The sequence below is a fragment of the Molossus molossus genome, unplaced genomic scaffold, assembly GCF_014108415.1.
Source record: "Molossus molossus isolate mMolMol1 unplaced genomic scaffold, mMolMol1.p scaffold_m16_p_12, whole genome shotgun sequence".
Taxonomy (NCBI): domain Eukaryota; kingdom Metazoa; phylum Chordata; class Mammalia; order Chiroptera; family Molossidae; genus Molossus; species Molossus molossus.
In genome coordinates this window covers 84,788,899-84,815,220 of record NW_023425347.1, presented here as the reverse complement: position 1 = coordinate 84,815,220, position 26,322 = coordinate 84,788,899, and the positions used below count along the sequence as shown (strand labels likewise).

General features: G+C 43.9%; 1 protein-coding gene and 1 non-coding gene across 5 annotated transcripts in view; both read right to left on the bottom strand.

The window, feature by feature from the left end:
- Window positions 1–1,689: 1,689 nt before the first annotated feature.
- The window catches only part of TAF12 (TATA-box binding protein associated factor 12), a 40,487-nt gene continuing 15,854 nt past the window's right edge, over window positions 1,690–26,322 (bottom strand). For 2 of the 4 annotated variants that reach the window (XM_036257306.1, XM_036257309.1), the window contains 3 exons: window positions 17,617–17,731; window positions 7,679–7,767; window positions 5,970–6,189 (listed from right to left, as the gene is read on the bottom strand). In XM_036257306.1, coding sequence (XP_036113199.1) covers window positions 6,154–6,189; window positions 7,679–7,767; window positions 17,617–17,731 — 240 coding nt within the window. In that variant the 3' untranslated portion in view covers window positions 5,970–6,153. Of the gene's footprint in view, window positions 1,707–5,719; window positions 6,190–7,678; window positions 7,768–17,616; window positions 17,732–26,322 lie in introns of those variants that run through there. The other 2 variants (XM_036257307.1, XM_036257310.1) reach the window with 2 other exon arrangements.
- Window positions 13,496–13,561, bottom strand: LOC118627393. Its single transcript, XR_004959139.1, has one exon. It is a non-coding gene; the product is annotated as a small nucleolar RNA SNORD56 (small nucleolar RNA).

The window sequence follows — 26,322 nt, the reverse complement described above, 5'->3', positions numbered from 1 at the left end:
AAATGACAGCTTTGCAGGCTACAGTAATCTTGGTTGTAAGTTCTTGCTTTTCATCACTCTGAATATTTCTTGCCACTCCCTTCTGGCCTGCAAAGTTTCTTTTGAGAAATTAGCTGACAGTCTTATGGGAACTCCCTTGTAGGTAACTAACTGCTTTTCTCTTTCTGCTTTTAAGATTCTCTCTTTGTCTTGAACCTTTTGCATTTTGATGATGATGTGTCTTGGTGTGGGCCTCTTGGGGTTCATCTTGTTTGGGACTCTGTGCTTCCTAGACTTGTATGTCTGTTTCCTTCACCAAGTTAGGAAAGTTTTCTGCCATTATTGTTTCAAATAGGTTTTTGATTTCTTGTTCTCGCTCTTCTCCTTCTGGCACCCCCGAGATGCGAATGTTGGCACGCTTTAAGTTGTCTCAGAGGCTCCTTACATTATCCTCATTTTTTGGAATTATTTTTTCTTTTTGCTGTTCTGATTGGGTGTTTTTTGCTTCCTTATATTCCAAGTCGATGGTTTGCTTCTTGGCTTTACCTACTCTACTATTGAATCTGTGTAAATTATTCTTTATTTCAGTTAGTGCCTTCTTCATTTCTGACTGCATCCTTCATTTCTGACTGGTCCTTTTTTATGCTCTTGAGGCCCTCACTAAGTTCACTGAGGTTCTCACTATGTTCACTGAACATCCTTATAAGGAGTATTTTGAACTCAGCCTCTGTTAGATTGCTTATCTCCATTCTGCTTAGTTCTTTTCCTGGGGTTTTGTTCTGTTCTTTCATTTGGAACCTGTTTCTTTGTCTCCTCATTTTGGCTGCCTCCCTGTGTTTGTTTCTATGTATTACTTAATGATGAAGTATGGGGCTAGCTGAGACCAGATGCTGCTTGTTTGAGAGAATTTAGGAAAACCTGAAGCAGGATCCAGGACAGGCCAATCCCATGGTTAAGTAACTGGCAACAGCTTGGGTGGGCCTGAATGTTGGGTGGGGCAGGGCCTCAGGGAGTCACCAGCGAGGAGCTACCAGTGTGAGCCAGGTTGCTGGAGTCCCAGATATGGCGGCTGTCTGCTGCCCCAGGGCAGGGCTCACCAAAGGAACAAAGGCCTCTGACAGCACTTCTGTCCAGGAGAAGGCCCCCTCTCCAGCCCTGGCCCCAATGCCAAACAGCTCAGTTCTTCCCTGTATGTCTCTGGCGCCCCTCGAGCCGCCTCCCCTCCAAGATTAGAGGGAGAAAGTCCGATAAGTCCGTGCACGGGCCCTTTAAGAGGAGCTGCCTGGGGCTCCAGCCGCGTCAGCCTCCCTGAGCCTCAGTTCCAACTGGTTTTTCCAGCCAGAAGTGATGGGGATTCTCTTCCTGGCACTGGAACCCTGAGTGGGGCACCTGGTGTGGGATGGGGACTTCTCAGTCCTCAGGAGGACCTTCCCAGCCGAGGTGTCCTGATTTTTATCCACCAGACGTGGGTGTGGGACCAGCCCGTCCACCTCTGCCCCTCCTACCAGTCTCGATGTGGCTGCTTCTTTAATTCCGTAGTTGTAGGACTTCCATTCAGCTTGATTTCAGGTGGTTTTGAATGATGGTGGTTCTGTAGTTTAGTTGTAACTTTGATGTGATTGTGGGAGGACGCGATACCACGTTTACCTACAAAATTTGTTTTTTTAAATGAGCATCTGCTCTGTTCTGGACTCGGGATACAGAACTGCCCTCCTGGGGCTGACATTCTAGTGAAAGAGAAAAAAAAAAGAGTGAATAAGCGCACCAAACTATTTCTAGATGTGGTAAGTGCCATAAAGACCACAGATAACAGCCCTGGCCAGTTAGAGCGTCGGCCTGCGGTCTGGAGAGACCTGGGTTCAGTTCCTGCTAAGGGCATGTACCTCGGTTACCGTTTGTCCCCGGCCCTGGTTCGGCCGTGTGGGAGACAGCCACTCGATGTGTCCCTTTCACGTCGATGTTTCTCTCTTTCTCCCTCCCACTCTATCTGAACAAAATGTCAAAAAATGTCCTTAGGTGAGGATGAAAAAAAAAAAAAAAGACCACAGATAACAGAGGTGGGACTGAGTGTGATGGGGGTCCTTTAGAGTAGGTGGAAGGGGAGGCCCCTCTGAGATGACCTTTGAGCTGAGACCTAGCAAAGGAGCCAAGCTAAGAGCAGAGAGATCTGGGCACAAGAAACAGCTGCCAGCACCGATTGAGCACTTAATTTTTTTGTCTCCATTTTTTGTTGTTGTTAACCCTGAGGATATTTTTCCATTTTAGAGAGTGGGAAGAGGGGAGGGGGAAACATTGACGTGTGAGAGAGACATTGATTGGTTGCTTCCTGCACAACCCAAGGCCAGAGATTGAATCCATAACCCAGGTGTATACCTTTGACTGGGAATGAAACCCATGACCCTAAGGGGTTTTTTAAAAAATTTTTATTGATTTAAGAGAGACATCTGTTGATTTGTTGTTCCACTTATTTATGCATTCATGGGTTGCTTCTTGTATGTGTCCTGACTCGGGGTTGAACATACAACCTTGGTGTACTGGGATGACGCTCTAACCATCTGACTACCCACCCAGGGCTGAGTTTTTTTTTTGTTTTTGTTTTTTTTGGTACGTGCCCCTAGCGGGAACTGAACCCGGGACTCTCTGGTCCGCAGACCAATGCTCCAACCACTGAGCCAAACCGGCCAGGGCCATGAGCACTTATGTATAGTATAAGGTAGGTACTTTAATTTTCCATTTTACTGATATGGAGATTGAGGCCCAGAGAGGTTAAAAAGCCAGTAAGTATGAGGGAAAGCCCCAAGGCAAGTAAGAGCTGGGCTTTTCTTAGGAATTTACTGGAGATCTGAGCAGCTAGAATGAAGTGAAGAAGCAGGGGGTGACCTTCAACTTGGTGTGTGGTTTCTAATCTCCAGAAGCTTCTCCACAGGGGAATCCAAATCTAAACTGAAGCTTGTTTGGGAGCTAAACAGCTAGTCCTGGGGATGGACAGGGGATTTAGCTGTCAGGTGCTCAAAACAAATGCCCACATCCCTGGAGAAAGAGGGGGGAAAAACTGACCTTTCCCTCTCAAAATCCTGGCCAAGTATTGGAGAACCAGCCTGAAGCCCGGCCCACCCAAGGCAGGGTCCACCTGCAACGAAGAGTCAGTGCCCATTGTACCCTGCTGCCTCCTCCCGAATGTTCAGCAGACTTCCCACCTGTAAAGTGGGGATAATTCTAGTTTCTGTCTCACAGGGCTGTTGTGAGGATTAAATGATGTATTATATGAAGCCCTACCACATAAGGGGGCTCAGACACTGTGAGCTATTTCTATTGTTAGCATTTATAATTAACCCTGCAACTGCCCTGTGAGGTTATTTAGCTTAGTGAGGCAGAAGGCCTCATGCCCAAATGGGAGCTAAGCTGTACCACAGATGGACACACCAAGTTAGAGAATCCCTTACAGATCACTTGGTGACATCCATCTCCTATACCCCCACATCCAGTCACCAAGGCCTGCAAGGGCACTACTTTCAACTTTTCAAATTGACTCCTCTCTCCACTTGACTACCACCACTCCAATCTAGGCAGCAGCCTTCTGATGAATCTCTGCTTTTACAATGGCCCTCTCTCTTCCTCCTCGTCTGTCTGGTCTCCACTGCCTGGCCAGAGATCTTTTCAAAATGAAAAGCTGACGTGTCATGCTCCTGCTTAAAATCTTTCAATGGGCCCTGGCCAGTGTGGCTCAGATGGTTGAGTGTCATCCCATGCACGGAGAGGTTGCTGGTTTGATTCCTGGTCAGGGCACATGCCCAGGTTGCAGCCTCGATCCCCAGTATAGGACATGCAGGAGGGAGCCAATCCATGTTTCTCTTTCATCTCCCTTCCTGTCTCTCTGAAACAAATCCTCATCCCTTCACTTGGGTCCCTCAAATTATGGCTCAACTGGTCAGACCCCCTTCTCCCTGGCCCTGTGAACTTCTCCTTTGCAGCCCCTGTTCTGTTGAGTTTTATTTATTTATTTTTTTATCCTCATCCGAGGACATTTTTGCATTTATCTTCAGATAGAATGGTGGGGGGGAGACATCAATGTGAGAGAGACACATGGAGTGGTTGCCACCCACATGACCCCAACCAGGGCGGGGACAAACTGCAAGCGAGGTACATGCCCTTAGCAAAAACTGAACCCAGGACTCTCTGGTCCACAGGCTGACGCTCTAACCACTGAGCAAAACCGGCCAGGGCTTGAGGTTTTTTTTTTTAATGTTTTTTCTTTATTGATTTTAGAGATAGAGGAAGGGAAAGGGAGAGAGAGAAACATCAATGAGAGAGAACATTGATTGGCCATCTCCTGCATGCCCCCCACTGGGGATCAGGCCCACAACCTGGGCATATGCCCTGACCAAGAATCGAACCTGCGACCCCTTGGTGCATGGGTTGACACTCAACCACTGAACCACACCGGCTGGGCTTGAGTTTTATATTTACCCAATTGCAGGACTGTTCCGTGTTCATTCATCATAGTAACCCACTGCCAGGTCTGGGTCCAGCTCACAAACACTTGCTGCATGAACAAGTCCCTTCCATATGCAGATAGGACAGGACTCAGATAGATGAAGCTACTTACCTGTCACACAGCTGATCAAGAATGAGGTCTCTTGGCTCTACCCCAGCTCTTTCCACTAAACTGCCCAAATTCCTTCATCCTTTTCTGTCCTCAATGGAGGATTCAAAACTAACTCTGGATTCCTTCTTGGCTGCTGAGGTCAGTGACTGGCTCCTATCAGAACTTGGTGGAAGGCCTTTTGCTGTTTGATATCACCAACAGAACATCCTTTGAGAACATCACTCAGCAGCACCAGGACGTTCTGGAGAAAGCAAAACCCTTCAACATCCTCTTCCTGGTGGTAGGTCACAAGAGTGACCTGGTGGTTGAGTGACAGGTGACACTGAAGGAAGGGGAGAAGCTGGCTGCCCCTTTTTTGGGTGCTCACTATGTTGAAACCTCAGGCAAGAGCAACAGTAACATCAGCACAGCCTTTAAGCTGCTCACTCAAAAGATCTATGAGGCTGTGAAGAGAGGGGTCATTGGCCCAAATTGAGTGGGGGGAGGAAGTGAAAAGCAGGGTCCCATTGCAGGCCAACCTCAGAAGAAAGTGAACCAAAGCAGGACAAGGGGGATGTGTCTGTGCTGGTGACCTCTGGAAGGAACAGCCACACTCCCTGAATCCCAGGGAGTCTTCATGATCCACAAGGACTATGCTGGGCACAGGACAGGATGATGCTAGGTGCCACTGAAGGCCATGACCCTGCGGCCTCAGGGGGCCTTGTTTCCTCTATACAATGGTGAAAATACCAGGATTGGAGATACCAACAACTAAGAGCAGACAGGCCTTTCCCCAAGGTTAATGCCTATCCATCTTCAGGCCCAGAATAAACACACCTTTCTCTAGGAATTCCAGAAGAACAGGTCAAAAAAGGCTTTGCTAAAACAAAGATGTCTTTTCAGTTTGGGGCTCATGAGAGTAGGTCGCCCTACTCAATTCTATGGCAGAGAAACTGAACTCAAATGTCTACCAATGGTACAGCCTTCCCTGGAATAAAGTAATGGAAAATCCCTGGGTTTTTTCCTTAACCACAGAAATGAGTAACATTGCTGCCACCTGCTGACAGGGAGACAGGGAGCTGCACCCAGCCTGCTGCGGCTCCTAAACCGCTCTGGGATTTCACAGGCGGGAAGCCAAGCATCCTGTGTCTTTGAATTAATAACTTCTTTATTCTGGAAAAGCAAATGAAAGTCATATTCATATAAACACCGACATTATAAAGTACAGGGAAAAGGAAGGGAGAAGGAAACAAAAACCTCTACAAATCCTGCTAATATTGCCTCACCAAACAAGACCATACTGCTTTGTCCCACATTCAATCACTTATATAATCAACCACAAATAAAATCTTCTCTGGAAGATACATTGCTCCTCTCTGAGACGGCAGGGAAAGGGGCCATGGTGGGGGTAGGAGGCTTTATTCTTTTGGCAGATCCTCTCAGTCATTATAGATATTGCTGCACTGTTAATAAAAAATATATGCTTCTCTGTAAAGCATTAAAAAAAAAAATCCAAGGATGAGATGGCTGATGTCTCAGCTCAAGTATCTCCAAATACAATGTTGTCCATTCCCTGACCTTTCCATGTGTTATTTCTTGGTTGTTTTCCGGATCAATGCCATTCTCTGAAAGGAGAGAGAAACAAGCAATGCACAGGTTAGAGTCAGGAACTTTCTGAGACGTCCACGTGTGGCTAGCTGGCAGCATGGGGTACGTCACAGGCGGGAGCCTGCGGGAACTACAGGCACAGGGCAGCTCAGCAAGCTCCATCTAACCTGAGGACAATCTGCAGGGCCCCAGAGATGTTTAGACAGGCCAGCGGATCCATTCCACTCACCAAAAGACACAACTACTCTAGGCTAGCAGGACGGCAAAAAGTTAAAAGCAGAAGATGACAGCTCTTGCCTTTTGGGGACCTAGGGGGAAGACCATCAAAGCATGTGTTTTCTAGGCTTCCCATCCACACCCAATCTCTTCTCTGATGGTGGAGAAATTAGGGAGGGGCCTTGGTTTCGAGCCTGTTGCCATTTCATACTTGATCTACAATGAAGGAAACTGACACCAACGACTTCTATCACAACCCATCAGGGAAACAGTCAGATCATGGACTTCAAATTTTACTCTTACCAGCTATGGCCAAAATACTAATTTGCTTTGCTCACTCTTTTTGACCAAGAGATTCTTCCTACATTATATTTGTTGATAAATACGTACATATACATGCATAAATGGGACTAAAAAGTGGAGAATTTGGGGAGCAGAGACAAAATGACCATGTTATCTGGAGGGACTCCCTTCTGAAGAACACTGTGGTCTTGGATTCAGGCTATGGACAGCTTCCTTGAAGGGCTTCTCTGTGAGCTCTGGAAACACCCACTCCAGAGATCCCACGCTATGGAAAAGCAAGGGACGCTCAGCCAAGACAGCTCAGCTGTGTCTGACAAGCTTAGAATACACTCATTTTCAAATCAGAATAGCCAGTTAAATTAAGACAGAAAAGATAGCCTGTCAAGGGAAGCCACCACTGCCAGAAGACTGACCAATGACAGTGACAACTTGCTCCACAACAGAAGTGGTGGTAGTTTCTCACACCGACTCCTCAGTTCACGGTGAGAGACAGAGAACAGAGGTGAACCTAGGACAGAGGCCAGAATGCCTGGCAGAGCAGTGCAGGTGCTACCTCCCACCACAAGTACAACATATTTCTGCTTTCCTTAACCTGTCCTCAGTCACAGGGCCACATCTGATTTTCCTATCACCAACAATGGAGGAAGGCTTCTTTAAGGAGATGGACAGGGGCGTGTTCCACCCATAATGTTCCACCCATAATGTTCCACCCATTAGAAGAACCTATATTCAACAGCTTTAAGGAATGCCCATCAGAGTTGAGAGAAAAACTAGAGAACCTCCTGTGGGAACAGCCAATCACCCAGGAAACATCAGATTGATCTCCCAGGGAACCCCGCTGCCTCTGGCCATTGGACCATTGGTCCTGAGTGAAGTGTGCTGTGAAGGGAAAGGGATGACTGCAGTGATGGTAGCTGTGTGCACTCCCTATGACACATGGCGCAAGGGATCAGCTGTGGCTGTCCTGGGGCTCTGATGGCTCCTCACCTGTTTGTGCGCCTCTGTGGTGCAAGCTTTTTTGTAGGGTTGGATTTCTTCAGAGCCAAATCCTGGAATCCACATGTTCCACTGGCGCTCTGCAAAGAAGAGGCCAACACAGAGATAAGGGGACTAGGAAGGCAGGGTCGGGGTGCAGTGTGACCCTCAGACAAGGGTCAGGGAGGACAAATCTAAACATTCAGCTATACCAAGTAACAGTAACTCTGCAGAGGGATTCTATGGAATACAAATGGGGGAATCCCGCCCTGGCTGGTTTTGCTCAGTGGTTAGAGCGTTGGCCTGCAAATCAGGGAGTCCCAGGTTCGGTTTCCGCTAAGGGCATGTACCTCGGTTGCAGTTTGTCCCCAGCTCCAGTTGGGGTCGTGTGGGTGGCAACCACTCGATGTGTCTCTTTCACATTGATGTTTCTCCCTCTTCCTCCCTCTCTTCCTCCTGCTTTATCTGAAGATAAATGCAAAAATGTCCTCGGGTGAACATAAAAACAAACAAACAAAAAAACAAATGGGAGAATCACACGTCGAACCTCCAAGATTTTAAAGGCCATCATCTGACCTTGCAAAGACAAAGGAATAAATGGGTCAAAGCTGTGGGTACTGAGTCCTAAAGTTTCCATGCAGCTCCACAGAAAAAGAAAGTCATTTATTTCTTCAGTTGTCTTACTCCTATGCTCAAAGTAACCCCTCTCAAACCCAGAGGAAGAGTAGGAACAGAAAAGCATTCCTAGCATCCTGGAGTTAAGAACCAAGTCCCCACTCTGCTGCTTCACTGTGGAGTTTTATGACATTGGGTTGCAGTTCCTTCATCTTTTCCATGGCAGTAACAATAATGACAACCCCTGACAGTGTGGTTGAGAGCATTCAATGACACAATGCAATCCCAGAGCCTGGGATAAATACACAGAGATAAACACATGGGGCATGTCTATGTCTTTGTGCCACTGGATATGATTATCCCTGTAAGACTGTCACTAGAAGATCCCAGAGGTCAGAGATTTTGTTTATTTTGTCAGTAACTGGCTTAACTACCCAGCCTCCTAAACCCACAAATAAAGGTATACTAATTTTCAGCATATACAATATAAAAATATTGTAGAGTTGACCCTTGAACAGTGTAAGGGTTAGGGGAATTGACACTTCCCCAACAGTCGAAAATTTGCGTATAATTTTTTTATTTTTATCCTCACCTGAGGACATTTTTCCATTTTTTGTTCAGGTAGAGTGGGAGGAGAGAGAGGAAGAGAGAGAGGGAGAGAGAAATATCGACGTGAAAGGGACACATAAAGTGGCTGCCTCCCACATGACCAACCAGGTATGCGCCCTTAGCGGGAACTGAACCCGGGTCTCTCTGGACCGCAGGCCGACGCTCTAATCCTGAGCCAAACCGGCGAGGGTTTGCATATAATTTTTGAATTCCCAAAAAGTTTAATAATAGCCTACTGATGACTGGAAACCTTACTGATAACATAAACAGTTGATGAACATAATAATTTTGTGTTTTATATGTATTATATACTGTATGCTTACAATAAAGTAAGCTAGAGAAAAGAAAATGTTAAGAAAATCAAAGGAAGAAAAAGTACATTTATAGTACTGTACATGCTTATTGAAAAAAAATCTGTATATAAATGGACCTACACAATTCAAACTGTGTTGTTCAAGGGTCAACTGTACTCACACAAGATTACTTGGAGAATAAATGTCTATTTAAAAATAATTATATGGCCTTGGCAGGTTTGGCTCAGCAGTTAGAGCACTGGCCTGCAGACCTACGGTTGCAGGTTGAGCCCTGACCCCGGTAGGGGTTGTGCAGGAGGCAACCAACCTATGTGTCTCTATTACATAGGTATTGCTCTCTCTCTCTCTCCCTTCCCCTCTTCCACTCTCTCTAAAAAACAACCAAACGAACAACAACAACAACAAAAAAGGAAAAATATTCTCTGGTGAGGAGTAACCAAATAAAAAAGTTACATGGGGCCCTGGCTGGGTAAAGTGTCATCCCCATAAACCAAGGTGTGTCATCCCTGATACACCAAGGATGCAGGTTCAATCCCTGGTCAGGGTGCACACAGGAGCCAACCAATGAATGCATAAAAAAGTGAAACAACAAATCAATACTTTTTTTTTTTTAATTAAAAAGTTATATGGGGACTCCTTTATCACACTTCCCTAGAGTACTAAAAACATTTGTTTTGCAAATTTGTTTTGCCCCAGGCGGGCACTTACTCAAACCAAATTGAATATTAGTGGTTTCACAGCTATTAATTGTGTCTAATGCACAGTAAATACTGAATGAATGATTCAAGTTTGGTTCTAGAGTAATTTTATATACAACTTTCTTCCAATATTAAAAAAAAATGTTTTTCTTTATTGATTTTAGAGAGAGGAAGGGAAAGGGAGAGAGAGAGAGAAACATCGATGAGACAGAATATTGACTGGCCACCTCCCTGCATGCCCCCCATGGGGGATCGGGCCCACAACCTGGGCATATGCCCTGACCAGGAATCGAACCAGCGACCTCTTGGTGCATGGGTTGATGCTCAGCCACTGAGTCACAGTGGCCGGGCTCTTCCAAAATTTTTTTTGAAAATAAAAATGTCTTGCCTGGCCGATGTGGCTCAATGAACTGAGTGTCATCCCACGGACTGACAGGTCCAGGTTCAATTCCCGACAAGGCAAATGCCAGGGTTGTGGGCTCGATCTCTGGAGAGGGGGGGCATGTAGGAGGCGGCCAATATATGTCTCTCTCTCACATCGATGTTTCTATTTCTCTCTAAAAAATCAATAAAAACATATATTTTTTAAAATGTCTGAACTCTTCTGCTAACAGTAATAGTTGTAGTCAGTACTTGAAAGTGGCACTAAATTTATTCTCTGGGAATTAAACTTTACAAAATCATCACAAGCAAGAGAGTAGCTACCAAGCATGAATGCACACATGTAAGAGTACAGCAATTTATTTACATATATATATATTTTGTTGTTGTTGTTGTTGTTGTTGTTCAGATAGAATGGGAGGGAGAGAGAGAGAGAGAAACATCGAATGTAAAAGGGACACATCAGGTGGCCACCTCCCACACGACCCAACCAGGTCCAGGGACAAACTGCACCCAAGGTATGTGCCCTTAGCAGAAACCAAACCCAGGCCTCTCTGGACGACAGGCTGATGTTCTAACCGCTGCGCCAAACAGACCAGGGTTAGCAATATATTTTAAAATATGTGTATTGCCTGGCTGGTGTGGCTCAGTAGTTGAGCACTGACCCATGTACCAAGAGGTTGCTGGTTCCATTCCCAGTAAGGGCTCATGCTCAGGTTTTGGGGCTTAATCCCCAATAGGGGGTGTGCAGGAAGCAGCCAATCAATGGTTCTCTCTCACTGATGTTTCTCTCTCTCTCTCCCCCTCCTTAAAAATCAATGAAAAACTTTTTTTTTTATTTTTTATTTTATCCTCACCCGAGGACATTTTTCCATTTTTTGCACAGATAGAGTGAGAGGGAGAGAGAGGAAGAGAGAGAGAGAGGGAAACATCGATGTGAAAGGGACACATCGAGTGGCCGCCACCCGCACGACCAACCAGGGCCGGGGACAAACTGCAACCGAGGTACATGCCCTTAGCGGGAACCGAACCCGGATCTCTCCGGACCACAGGCGGATGCTCTAACCGCTGAGCCAAACCGGCCAGGGCAATGAAAAACTTTTTTTAATGTGTGTATTTATCCCTGGCTGGTGTGCTCAATTGGTTGGGCAGGCATTATCCCATGCTGGTTCAATTCCCGGTCAGAGCACATGTCTGGGTTGTGGGCTTGCTCCCTGGTAGGGGGCATACAGGAGACAACCAATGAATGTTTCACTCTCTTTCTCCCTCTCCCTTCCTCTCTCTCTAAAAAACCAATTTTAAAAAGCGTATTTATAGTTCACATAATATTAATATAACAACAGCAACACATTTAGTAAATAAGACATATAGTAAAATGCATGGTACAAAACAGCACTGTGCAAACCATACTATGTACATTATCTCATTTCACTTTCAATATTTCTAAATAAAGACTCTGTCAATCAAAGAGGAGATTATTCAACTATGAAAATACAGAAAACCATGCCAGAAGCAAACACTGCCATCCCAGACCATCCAGAAGAGAGGCATCAAGAATTTACAGCCCCACCCTGGCCAGTTTGGCTCAGCAGTTAGAGCGTCGGCCTGCAGTCCAGAGAGACCCGGGTTCGGTTCCCATTGAGGGCACATACCTCGGTTGCAGTTTGTCCCTGGCGCTGGTTGGGTCGTGCAGGAGGCAGCCACTTGATGTGTCCCTTTCACATTGATGTTTCTCTCTCTCTCTCTCCCTCCCACTCTATCTGAACAAAAAATGAAAAAATGTCCTCGGGTGAGGATAAAAAAAAAAAAAGAATTTACAGCCCCATTGGCAAAAGTTACCTTTGTTGAGAGGTGTGTGGGGGGGTGTGCAGTAGACCTAGATGGTCTGGTATATTCCATCCCAGATTCCCTAATTCCCCACACTCTGTAAGCAATCTTCTGATTATGATTCAGCTTCCATCAACCTTCTACAGAAGCTGTTCTGGTCATGTAGACTTTTAAATATTCTAGTCTCTGTGATAATTATTTATTATTATTATTATTATTTTTTATCCTCACCCAAGGACATTTTTTTTTTTTTTTTTATCCTCACCCGAGGACATTTTTCCATTTTTTGTTCAGATAGAGCAGGAGGGAGAGAGAGGAAGAGAGAGAGAGAGAGAAACATCGATGTGAAGGGACACATCGAGTGGCTGCCACCCACACGACCAACCAGGGCCGGGGACAAACTGCAACCAAGGTACGTGCCCTTAGCGGGAACCGAACCCGGGTCTCTCTGTACCGCAGGTCGACGCTGCAACCGCTGAGCCAAACTGGCCAGGGCCCAAGGACATTTTAACATTTATCTTCAGACAGAGCGGTAGGGAGAGAGGGAAGGAGAGAGAAACATCGATTGGTTGCCACCCACACGACCCCAACTGGGGCTGGGGAGGAATTGCAACCGAGGTACATGCCTTTGGCCAGAATCAAACCCGGGTCTCTTTGGTCTGTGGGCGACACTCTAACTGTTGAGCCAAACCAGCTAGGGCAATTTCTTACCCTTAGTGAATAAACTGACATTCCAATTTTATTTTCAATAATTAAAATACAAAATATTTTCAAAAATAGCAATGCTAAACTCTCAATGTAATATGATCTGTTATAGTTTTATGCGTGTGTTGAAATATACACAAAATTTATCATTTTATTTAAAAATTTTTTTATTAGTTTTTGTTACAGTTGTTTCTCATTTTTCCCCCATCGACACCCTGCCCCCCCATCCCCAGCTTTGTTGCCTGTGTTCATTGGTCATGCATACATGCAAGTTCTGTGATTTATCGCTTCCTCCACAAACCCCTCCTCCTCTGAGGCTTGTCAGTCTGTACCCCACCTCTATGTCTCTGGGTTAATTTTGTTCATCAGTCTTAGTTCATTATATTCCACAAATAAGTGAGATCATGTGATATTTGTCTTTCTCTGCTTGGCTTCTTTCACTTAGCATGATACTCTCCAGGTCCTTCCATGCCATCTCAAAAGATAAGAGATCTTTCTTGTAGCTGTATAGTATTCCACTGTGTACATGTACCACAACTTTTTAATCCACTCATCTACTGATGGACACTTGGGATGTTTCCAGATCTTAGCTATTGTAAATAGTGCTGCTATGAACATGGGGGTACATATATTCTTTCTGATTGGTTTTCAAAATGTACCATTTTAAACACTTTTTTTTTTCACTCAGACCCAAAGTAACTCAGCAGGTGAACTGCTGCTGACAAAAAATGTTACCATCATTATAAAACACTTTCATCATCATCATTATTATTATTATTAATTTTTTAGAGATAGAAACATCGATGTGAGAGAAACATTGATCGGCTGCCTCCTGCACAACCCCTACTGGGGATCAAGCCCAAAACCTGGACATGTGCCGGGACCGGAAATTGAACCGGGGCCTCTCAGTCCATGGGATGATGCTCAATCCACTGAGCCTGGCCAACTTAAACACTTTTAAGTGTATAGTTCAGTGGCATTACACACATTCACACTGTCTGCAACCATTACCTCTATCCATCTCCAAACTTTTTCATCAAAACTTTTTTTTTTTTTGGTACATGCCCCTAGCGGGAATCGAACCTGGGACTCTCTGGTCCGCAGGCCGACGCTCCAACCGCTGAGCCAAACTGGCCAGGGTTCATCAAAACTCTTTACACATTAAACAGTAACTTCCCTTGCCCTGGCTGGTTTGCCTCAGCGGTTAGAGCATCGGCCTATGGTCTAGAGAGACCCAGGTTCGGTTCCTGCTAAGGGCAGGTACTTCTGTTGCAGTTTGTCCCCGGCCCTGGTTGGGTTGTGCAGGAGGCAACCACTTGATGTGTCCCTTTCACGTCGATGTTTCTCCCTCTCTCTTCCTCTCTCTCCCTCCCACTCTATCTGAACAAAAAATGGAAAAATGTCCTCGGGTGAGGATTAAAAAAAAAACAGTAACTTCCAATTCCCCCCTCTCTTCCCAGGCCCTGGTGACCACCATTCTACTTTGTTTCTATGAATTTGTATTGTGGTGGTTTTAAAACATGTTTGCAAATTCCTTCAAACTCCTCCCATGAAGAAATGGAGGCTTCCCCTGACCAGTTGCTCAGTGGTTAGAGCATCAGCCCGTGAACTAAATAGTTGTAGGTTCGATTCCAGTCAAGGGCATGTAACTTGGCTGCCATTGGATCCCTGGCCATGGTCGAGGTTGTGCATGAGGCAACCAGCTGATGTGTCTCTCTCACATCAATGTTTCTCTCTCTTTCCCACTCTACCTAAAAATCAATGGAAAAATATCCTAGGGTGAGGATTAAAAAAAAATCACTAAGTAAGAAGTGGAGGCTATGGTCCCTCCCCTTGAAATCCTACACACCTTTGTGACTGCCTCAAAGAACAGAAATTAGCAGAAGTGATGCTACATGACTGCATTAGAAATTACCATGTGGTTTCTGCTAGGTGGTTACAGGACACACATTCTGGGAGCCTTCAGCTGCCATGTAAGAAGTCCAGCTATCCTGGGGACTGCATATGGTGAGACCATGCAGAGAGATGACAGAGACAGAGACAGACAGAAACCTATACAGTCCTAGCTTTCTGAGAGTTCCTAGCCCAGGCATCACACATGGACATGACAAAGCTCTGTTATAGGTTGAACTGCATCCCCCCAAAAGATATACAGAAGTCCTAATCCCTAGTACCTCAGAATGAACTGGAAATAGGGTTGTTACAAGATGAACCTTGAACACTGTGGACATTAGGAGCAATGACCTCCATGTAATTGAAAATCTACATATAGCCCTGGCCGGTTTGGCTCAGCGGTTAGAATGTCAGCCTGCGGTCCAGAGAGACCCGGGTTCGGTTCCCGCTAAGGGCATGTACTTCGGTTGCGGTTTGTCCTCGGCCCTAGTTGGGTCGTGCGGGTGGCAGCCACTCAATGTGTCCCTTTCACGTCAATGTTTCTCTCTCTGTCTCTCTCTCCCTCTCACTCTAACTGAACAAAAACAAAAAACAAAAAAAATGTCCTCAGGTGAAAATCTACATATAACTTACGTCAATCCCCTGCATATGTGGATTCCCAACATTGGATAGAAAATACTATTTCCAAGAAAAAAAAGAAAATACTATTTCTGCCCAGCTGGTGTGGCTCAGTGGTTGAGCATCAACCCATGCACCAAGAGGCTGCCAGTTCAATCCCCAGTCAGAGCACCTGCCTGGTTTGTGGGCCAATCCCCATTGAGGGGCATGCAGGAGGTGGCCAATCGATGTTTTCTCTTGTCAATGTTTCCATCTCTCTCTCCCTTCCTCTGTCTCTAACATCAATAAAGAAAAGGAAAGTTAAAAGAAAAGAAAATACTATTTCCGATCTATGGTTGACTAAACCTGTAGCATGAAAACTAGGGATACAAAGGGCCAACTGTATATTTATTGAAAAATAAATATATATAAATAAATATATGTAAATGGACTCAGGCAGTTCAAACACTTATTGTTCAAGGGTTAACTGTAATTAGTTAAGATGAGGTCGTAGAGGAGCATGATGGACCCTTAATCTGGTGTAACTGGTTATCTAATGAGGAAAAGAGAGACACACAAAGGAGAGGCCATGTGAAGACTGAGCCACAGAGTTAAGTAGGTACACACTGAGTGATACAGCTATGAGCCAGAGAATGCCAAGGATTGCTGGCTACTACCAGAAGCTAGGAAGAAGCAAGGAAGGATTCTTGATTAGAGGCATTGAAGAAAGCATGGCCCTGCTGACACTTTGATTTTAGACTTTTGGCCTCCAGAACTGTGAGAAAATGTTGTTTTAGGCCTCCCAATTTATGGTATTTTGTTATGGCAGCCTTGGAGAGTAATACACCCTCCTTCAAAACAGTCTGAGCCCCAACCACCATCTGACTTTAATCATTAATCTCATGAAGACCCTTAGCAAAACTGCCTAGCTAAGCCCAGTCAACCCCCAGACTTATAAACAAAATAAACAATTGTTACTGTTTTAAGCTGCTGTTCTGAAATGATCTGTTACACAATAATGGATTATCAAAATGTCTACCCTCTGCTATTATTTTTTTAAAATGTGTTTTTATTGATTTTAGAGAGAGAGGAAAGGAGAGGGAGAGAGAGATAGAAACATCAATGAGAGAAACATCAACATCCATTGGCTGCCTCCTGCACAACCCTCTTGCTGGGGATGGAGCCCGCAACCCAACCATGTGCCCTGATCGGGAATAGTACTGGGAATCTAACCAGCAACCTCTTGGTGCATGGTTCCATGGCTCAACCACTGAGCCACACCAGTGGGGCTGTTCTCTGCTATTAATATCAGCAACATTAACCAGTGTGTTATTTACTTCACCTATACTACCAGCGCTTCCTCGAACAATATTTTCTTGACACCAGGAAGGAAGCCTTTCAGTAATCAGTCATGGGCTGATCTATACTGAATTCTTTTTTTTTTTTTTTATCCTCACCCGAGGACATTTTTCCATTTTTTGTTCAGGTAGAGTGGGAGGGAGAGAGAGGAACAGAGAGAGAGAGAGAAACATCGATGCGAAAGGAACACATCGAGTGGCTGCCATCCACACAACCGACCAGGGCCGGGGACAAACTGCAACCGAGGTACGCGCCCTTAGCGGAAACCGAACCCGGGTCTCTCAGGACCGCAGGCCGACGCTCTAACCGCTGAGCCAAACCGGCCAGGGCTATACTGAATTCTTAATATCTTCTACCTCATTCACTTGGCATGACTGTCTTTATAGTTATAGACTGTTTTCTTCTAATCACATTGTAACCAATCCAGAGGGGGGGCTTATTAATTTCCAACAGATTATGATTATCAATGTTAGATGAGTATCTCCCAGAAAAACCCAAGCTCGAATTTAGTGTCTTTTGAGTAGAAAGGCAGAATACAAAGTTATATATACATTATGATTATAATTCTCTTGGGAAAAATACATAAATAAGCTAAAAAACTGGAAGGAAAACACCATTATTTGAATGGTAGAGATATAACAGCTACATTTACTAAGCTCTTACTTAGAGCCAGGTCCTGTGCCAATCATTTTACAAACCTAATGATGATTCTTACAATTATCCTATAAGGAAGATACTATGATCTCCACTTTACAAATGAGGAAACAGGTTCTAAGAGAAATTAAGGATAAGGTGACAGAGTTAGAAAGTGGCAAACCCAATACCTGGGAATACATAAATCTCAGAGCCTGAAAATCTGATCCTGGCATGAAGGTTCCTCTGGTGATACTTTTCCTGACGGTCCTGAAGGAGCAATTGTGTGGACACCTCAGGGAGAAATGAGACCACGTACCTAGGTGCAGCTGAACATCCTTCACCTCCAGGGTGCTGGACTTGCGATGCCGAGCAAGCTGGCAAGCTGCTGTCACCACACTCTCGATAAAATCATCAGCAATCTGCAGCAGCATCTGGGGAAGACAAAAGTGGGGGAGAGTAACCATGTCATAGGCAGGGTAGGGCCCTGTTGCTGGGACAATTGTATCTGCCTGAACCACATATTTAGTCAGGCTTCCTATTAGAAGGCCTATGATCAGCATTTGGTCTAAGGTGGGAGAAAGAGTGAAGATGGCAATAGAAACACATTAACTCATTAACCAGGTGGAGTGCACCTCATACCTTTCTGAGGATGAGCTTTCTGCTCTTTCTACCCAGCAGGCACCAACCAGACCAATCCCTCACCCCCCATATTGTCTTCTGAATTAGGTGGGAAAACAAAAGTGAGTCATTATAATTCCTCACTCATAATCTTTCTTTCTATAAATATGTTTTTATTGATTTTCGAGAGGAAGGAAGAGGGAGAGAGAAACATTGATTTGAGAGAAAAACATTGATTGGCTACCTCCTGCACACCCCCTACCAGGGATCAAGACCACAACCCAGTTATGTGCCCTGACTGGGAATCGAACCAGCAGCCTTTCGGTGCATAGGACGACACCTCTGTGAGCAACATAGGCTGTACACAAATTTAAAAATAGAAAGGATGCCCTGGCCAGTTTGGCTCAGCAGTTAGAGTGTCCGCCTGCAGACCAATGAGTCGCAGGTTTGATTCTGATCAGGGCACGTACCTCAGTTTCAGTTTGTCCCCAGACCTGGGTGGGGTCATGGAGAAGCTACCAGTCGATGTGTCTCTCTCACGTAAATGTTTTTCTCTCTCTCTATCCCTCTCTCCCACTCTATCTGAAGATAAATAAAAAATATCCTCAGCCCTGGCCGGTTTGGCTCAGCGGTTAGAGCGTTGGCCTGCGGTCCGGAGAGACCCGGGTTCGGTTCCCGCTAAGGGCATGTACCTCGGTTGCAGTTTGTCCCTGGCCCTGGTTGGTCGTGCGGGTGGCAGCCACTCGATGTGTCCCTTTCACATCAATGTTTCTCTCTCTCTCTCCCTCCTGCTCTATCTGAACAAAGAATGAAAAAGTGTCCTCAGGTGAGGATAAAAAAAAAAAAAAAAAATTAAAAAAAAAAAAATCCTCATGTAAAAATTAAAAATAAATAAGTAAAAGAAAAGAAGGAAAAACAATCAAAAAAGGTTGCACATGAATGTTCATGGCAAACATTATTCATAATAGCCAAAAAATGGACACAACCCAAATGTGTATCAACTGATGAATGGATAAACAAAAATTGTGGTATATCCACATAATGGATTATTATTCAGCTATACAAAGGAATGAAGTAATAACACCCTCTACCACATGGATGAACTTTAAAAACAATATGCTAAGTGAAAGAAGGTAGTCACAAAAGACCAAATATTATGATCCCATGTATTTAAAATGTCCAGAACAGCCAAATCTATAAAGACAAGAAATATATTAGTAGTTAGCTGCCTAGGGCCATCGGGGCTGGGGAAAAATGAGAAGTGACTGCTAATGGATATGAGTTTCTTTTAGGGATGATGAAAATGTTCTAAAATTGATTGTGTTGACAACTGCACAACTCCGAAGAAACTAAAAACCATCAAACTGTATATCAAATGAGTGAATTTTTTTTTAAAGTTCTTTCAGCACTTTTTTTGTTTTTCTTTATTGATGTGAGAGAGAAGAAGGGAGAGGGAGAGAGTGATAGAAACATCAATGAGAGAGAACGTCGACTGACTACCTCCTGCATGCCACCCACTGGGGATCTGGCCTCCAACCTAGGCATGTGCCCTGATTGGGAATTGATCTAGCGACCTCTTGGTGCATGGGGCAATGCTCAACTGCTGAGCCACACCGGCCAGGCAATAGGAGATTTTTTTAGAAGACAATAGAGTAATCCCTTCACAACTGAAAGGAAAAACAACTATTTCTGAAATAGAATTCTAAATACAGCCAAACCAAAAATCAAGTGTGAGGTTAGAATGTAAACATTTTCAGACATTTACCTCTCATCTATCCTTTTGTAGGAAGTAAAAGAAAAAAGTGCTCTAACAAAAAAAAAGGGAATAATGTAAGAAATCCAAAGAAAAAAAGAACAAAAGGAAGACCTAGGAGGTATTTATGTAAATGGACTAAGATTAATCAGACCACAAGAGGATGGAATTTTCTGGGATTGGAATCTTGGGGAATCATGGTGGGGGATAGATTGGAGATGACCCAAACTAATGGATTATTTTTTCCATTTGGAAAACAATGTTGACAGGTGTATAAGAGCTGATAGTGGAAGCAAAATGAAAAAGGCATATAGAAAACTAATAAAAACAAGTCAATTACCAACTGAAAGAAAATACACAAAGCCCTGGCCAGTTTGGCTCAGCGGTTAGAGCGTCGGCCTGCGGTCTGGAGAGACCCGGGTTCGGTTCCCGCTAAGGGCACGTACTTCGGTTGCAGTTTGTCCCCGGCTCTGGTTGGTCATGCGGGTGGCAGCCACTCGATGTGTCCCTTCACGTCGATGTTTCTGTCTGTCTCTCCCTTCCTCTCTCTCCCTCCCACTCTATCTGTACAAAAAATGGAAAAATATCCTCGGGTGAGGATAAAAAAAAAAAAAAAGAAAATACACAAGAAAGGAAAGGTAATCATAGACATGACTTGGTTCAGTGGCGAATAATATTTATATGGTCAGAATAATGTAAATATTAATTTTTGAGTTATTAAATAATTGTGACAAAACTATATTGAAAAAATAAGAGAAGCCCTGGCCAGTTTGGCTCAGCGGTTAGAGTGTTGGCCTGTGGTCCAGAGAGACCCGGGTTCGGTTCCCGCTAAGGGCATGTACCTCGGTTGCAGTTTGTCCCCGGCCCTGGTTGGGTTGTGTGGGTGGCAACTACTTGATGTGTCGCTCTCACATCGATGTTTCTCTCTCTCTCTCTTTCCCCCTCTCTATCTATCTGAACAAAAAATGGAAAAATGTCCTTGTGTGAAGATTAAAAAAAATAATAAGAGAAGAGATTCCAAAATGGCTTCGGAGTGAATGGAAACTACACAGACCATCTCCCGGGACCAAACTGGAATTACAACTAAAATAAAAACAAATCGTCGGGAAAAAGCAACAAAAAAGCAGCTTGCAAGGACCATATAACTAGGAACACTGAACCGAGCCTGGTAGGATTGTGGAGGTGCCAGAGGGGGGCTGGGAGCCCACTGACAGCAGCGGTCTGAGCTGTGAGCAGCGCCCTCGGCATTACACTCCCAAGTGGCTCCATAGCACAGAGCCGGGACAGACGCTGAAAGAGCCACAGCCACGCACTTTGGGCTCTGGCAGAGGGAGGGCGGACTGGACTGGAACTGTGTGGGGACACGTGGGATTGGGAGGGTGCCCAGAGCTTTTGCTGAGTTGTGACCATGTAGGACGGTGGCCATCTTACTCCTTCCCAGGGCTCTGAGGTGAGGTGGCAGCCCCTCCCTAGGAGATTCTACCCCACCCAGGTGGACCATTGAAATGCAAATTGAAGCTCATTAGCAACCAGCATCTGCCCCACCCTCGGGAAATCCTCTTAGGCTGAGCACCTGAGGGAATTTTTCATTCAACTGAGAACACAAGGCTCTTCAACTAACCACCGACTAATAGCCTCCAGGAAAAAAACTAGAGGATAACTGAACTTTCCTGGGCTTGCAACTTTGCCCAAGAAAGTAAGACTTGACAGTGGTGTTTAATGTGGGTCCTCCCATGCTCATCCAAACCCAGGAGAGGGAGCCACAAACAGCAGAATTCCAACACCCACAGGAAAAATTTGGCAGGCTCCAAAGCCCACTGCAATAGCCAAAATGGTGAAACAAAGAAACAAATGCCAAATGAAAGAACAAGAGACCTCTACTGAAGATGAGATAAATGAGAAGCAATTAAGCAAGTTAACAGAGCTAGAATTCAGAGCCATGATCTTGAGGAAGCTCAACAGCATGAGTAAGAACATCAACACCATGAGTAAAGACATAGAAATGTTGAAAATCAACCGAATGGAAATTAAAAACCACCAAGAAGAAATGAGGAATGATCTATCAGAAATAAAGAACACATTGGAAGGTCTAAACAGCAGAGTAGAGGAAGCTGTGGACCAGATCGATGAATTAGAAGGGTAGAAAAAAATCAACCAATCAGAAAACCAAAAGAAAAAACAATTAAAAAACAGGAAGACAGCTTAAGAGAACTGTAGGACAACTGGAAATGTAATAATATTCACATCATAGGATTCCCCGAAGAAGAAGAAAATGAGCAAGGGTTAGAGAATATATTTGAAGAAATAGTGACAGAAAAATTCCCTAATTTGCTGAAGGAAGAAGGCATTCAAGTTCAAGAAGCACAGAGAGCCCCAAGTAAGAAGAACCCAAACAGGCCCACACCAAGACACATAGTAATTAAAATGCCAAAAATTAAAGACAAAGAGAGAATCCTAAAAGCAGCAAGAGATAAGCAACAGGTTACTTACAAAGGAACCCCCATAAGGCTCTCAGCTGACTTCTCACAAGAAACACTACAGGCCAGAAGGGAATGGCACAAAGTAATCAAGGTCATAAAAGGCAAGATCTGAATCCAAGAGTACTCTACCCAGCAAGGCTATCATTCAAAATAGAAGGTCAAATAAAGAGCTTCCCAGACAAAAAAAAGCTAAGGGAATACATTAGCACCAAACCAGCATTGCAAGAAATGTTAAAAGGATTGCTGTAATTAGTAGAAGAAATAGGAAGAAAAATAGAATCACATGAAACAAAAATGGCAATAAATAAGTACATATCAATAATCACCTTAAATGTAAATGGATTAAATGCTCCAATAAAAAGACACAGAGTAGCTGACTGGATAAGAAAGCATGACTCACATATACGTTATTTATAAGAGACCCACCTCACAACAAAAGACTCACATAGGTTGAAAGTGAAGGGATAGAAAATAATCTTCCACACAAAAGGAAAGGAAAAAAAAACAAAAACAAAAAATTGGGGTAGCAATACTTATACAGTATCTGATTTCAAAATGAAGATCATAACTAGAGACAAAGAAGGCTACTACAAAATATTGAAAGGATCTATCCAACAGGAAAATATAACCTTGATAAACATATATGCACCCAATATAGGAGCACCAAAATATATTAAAAATCTTCTGGAGAACTTCAAAGGAGATATTGACAGCAATACAATCATAGCAGGGGCCTCCAACAACGCTGACATCACCGGATAGAGCCTCTAGACAAAAAATTAACAAGGAAACAGAGACTCTAAATGAAGCAATAGACCAAATAAACATAAATAAAATGAATAATAAAAACCACATGATCGTATCAATAGATGCTGAAAAAGCATTTGACAAAATCCAGCATCCATTTCTGATAAAAACGCTCAGCAATGCGGGAACAGACGGATCATATCTTGACATAATAAAGGTCATATATGAAAGACCTACAGCCAACATCATACTCAATGGGCAGAAACTAAAAGCTTTTCCCTTAAGAACAGGAGCAAGACAGGGATGCCCACTTTCGCCACTCTTATTTAACATAGTACTGGAAGTCTTAGCCACAGCAATCAGACACGAAGAAAAAATAAAAGGGATCCAAATTGGAAAGGAGGAAGTGAAACTGTCATTATTTGCAGATGACATGATAGTATGCATAGAAAACCCTAAAGACTCCATCAAAAATCTACTAGACCTAATAAATGAATTTGGCAAAGTACCAAGATACAAAATTAATGTCAAGAAATCATCGGCATTCTTATACACCAATGATGAACTCACAGAAAGAGAAACTGAAAAAACAATCCCATTTACCATCGTGACAAAAAAAATTAAGATACCTAGGAATAAATTTAACCAAAGAGCCCTGGCCGGTTTGGCTCTGCGATTAGAGTGTTGGCCTGAGGTCCGGAGAGACCCGGGTTCGGTTCCCACTAAGGGCACGTACCTCATTTGCAGTTTGTCCCCGGCCCTGGTTGGATCGTGTGGGTGGCGACTACTCGATGTGTCCCTTTCACGTTGATGTTTCTCTCTCTTTCTCCCTCCCACTCTATCTGAACAAAATATGGAAAAATGTCCTCGGGTAAGGATTAAAAAAAACTTAACCAAAGAAGTAAAGGATCTATTTGCAGAAAACTACAGGACATGGAAAAAAGAAATAGAGGAAGATATAAAAAAGTGGAGCCCTGGCCGGTTTGGTTCAGCAGTTAGAGCGTCGGCCTGCGGTCCTGAGAGACCTGGGTTCGGTTCCCGCTAGGGGCACGTACTTCTGTTGCACTTTGTCCCCGGCCCTGGTCAGTTGTGTGGGTGGCAGCCACTCAATGTGTTCCTTTCACATTGATGTTTCTCTCTCTCTCTCTGTTCCTCTCTCTCCCTCCCACTCTACCTGAACAAAAAATGGAAAAATGTCCTCGGGTGAGGATAAAAAAAAAAAGTGGAAGCACATACCTTGTTCATAGATTGGAAGAATTAATATCATTAAAATGTCCATATTACCCAAAGCAATCTACAGATTTAATGCAATCCGCATCAAAATACCAATGACATATTTCACAGAACTAGAATCAATACTTCAAAAGTTTATATGGAACCAAAAAAGACCCCGAATAGTCACAGCAATCTTGAAAAAGATGGACAAAGTAGGTGGGATCACAATACTGAATATCTGGTTATACTACAAAGGTACTGTAATCAAAATAGACTGGTACTAGCACAAGAACAGGCATATAGACCAGTGGAACAGAACATAGAACCCAGAAATGGACCCAAGACATTATGCTCAATTAATATTTGACAAAGGAGGCAAGAGCATATAATGGAGTAAAGACAGCCTCTTTAATAAATGGTGTTGGGAAAATTGGACAGCTACATGCAAAAAAAATGAAACTAGACCATCAACTTACACCATACACAAAAATAAACTCAAGATAAATAAAAGACTTAAATGTGACCCGTGAATCCATAAAAATCCTAGAAGAAAATGTAGGCAACAAAATTTCAGACATCATACGCAGCAGAATTTTCACTGATACATCACCTAAGGCAAGAGAAACAAAGGAAAAAATGAACACATGGGACTACATCAAACTAAAAAGCTTCTGCACAGCAAAGGACACAGCCATCAAAATGTAAGGCAACTCACTGTATGGGAGAGCATCACTGCCAATGATACATCACATCAGATAAGGGGTTAATTTCCAAAATATATGCAACTCAACAAAAGAAAAAGAACCCAATTAAAAAATGGGCAGAGAAGCTGAATAGACACCTCTCCAAACAGGACATACAAATGGCCAAGAGACATATGAAGAAATGCTCAACATCACTAATCATCAGAGAGATGCAAATTAAAACAACGAGGCCCTGGCCGGTTTGGCTCAGTGGTTAGAGCGTTGGCCTGTGGTCCGGAGAGACTCGGGTTTGATTCCCGCTAAGGGCATGTACCTCAGTTGCAGTTTGTCCCTGGCCATGGTTGGGTCGTGCGGGCGGCAGCCACTCAATGTGTCCTTTTCACATCGATGTTTCTCTCTCTCTCTCCCTTCCACTCTATCTGAACAAAGAGCAAAAAAATGTCCTCGGGTGAGGATTTAAAAAAAAGAAAAAAAACACAATGAGGTATCACCTCACACCTATCAGAATGGCCGCCATAAACAAATCATCAAACAAGTGTTGGCGAGGGTGTGGAGAAAAGGGGACTCTAGTACACTGCTGGTGGGAACGCAGACTGGTGCAGCCACTATGGTATTACCTCAAAAAATTAAAAATTGAATTGCCATTTGACCCAGTGATCCCACTTCTAGGAATATATCCTAAGAAGCCTGAAATACCAATAATAAAGAATATATGTACCCCCATGTTCATAGCAGCACTAATTACAATAGCTAAGATCTGGAAACAGCCCAAGTGTCCATCAGTAGACAAATGGATAAAAAAGTTGTGGTATATATACACAATGGAGTAGTATGTAGCTGTAAGAAAGGAAGATTTCTTATCCTTTGAGACGAATGGAGGGACCTTGAAAGTATTATCCTAAGCAAAACAAGCCAGGCAGAAAAAGACAAATACCACATGATCTCACTTATTTGTGTAATATAGTGAACATAACAGTCTGAGGAATAGGGTCGACACAGAGACATGGAAGTAGGGTACAGAATGACAACCCTCAGAAGAGGGGGTGGTGGGGGGGAGGGAAGAGATAAACCACAGAACTTATATACATGTACACATAACTAATGGACATGGACAACAAAGCCAGAGATGGGGTGGGGGGGTAGGGAGGAGGGTATCAATGGGGTAAAAAAGGAGCAACATCTGTAACAACAATAAAAATAATAATAAATAAATAAATAAATAAATAATAAGAGAAAAGAAAGGGTGTATGACCCTGGTCGGTTTGGTTCAGCAGTTAGAGCATTGGCCCACGGACCAGTGAGTCCCGGGTTCGGTTCCCACTAAGGGCATGTACCTTGATTGCGGTTTGTCCCCAGCCCCGGTTAGGGTCATGCGGGTGGCAGTCACTCAATGTGTCTCTCTCACATCAATGTTTCTCTTTCTCTCTTTCTCCCTCTCTCCCTTCCACTCTATCTGAAGATAAATGCAAAAAAAGAAAAAAGTGTATGGCATGTATGTGAATAGT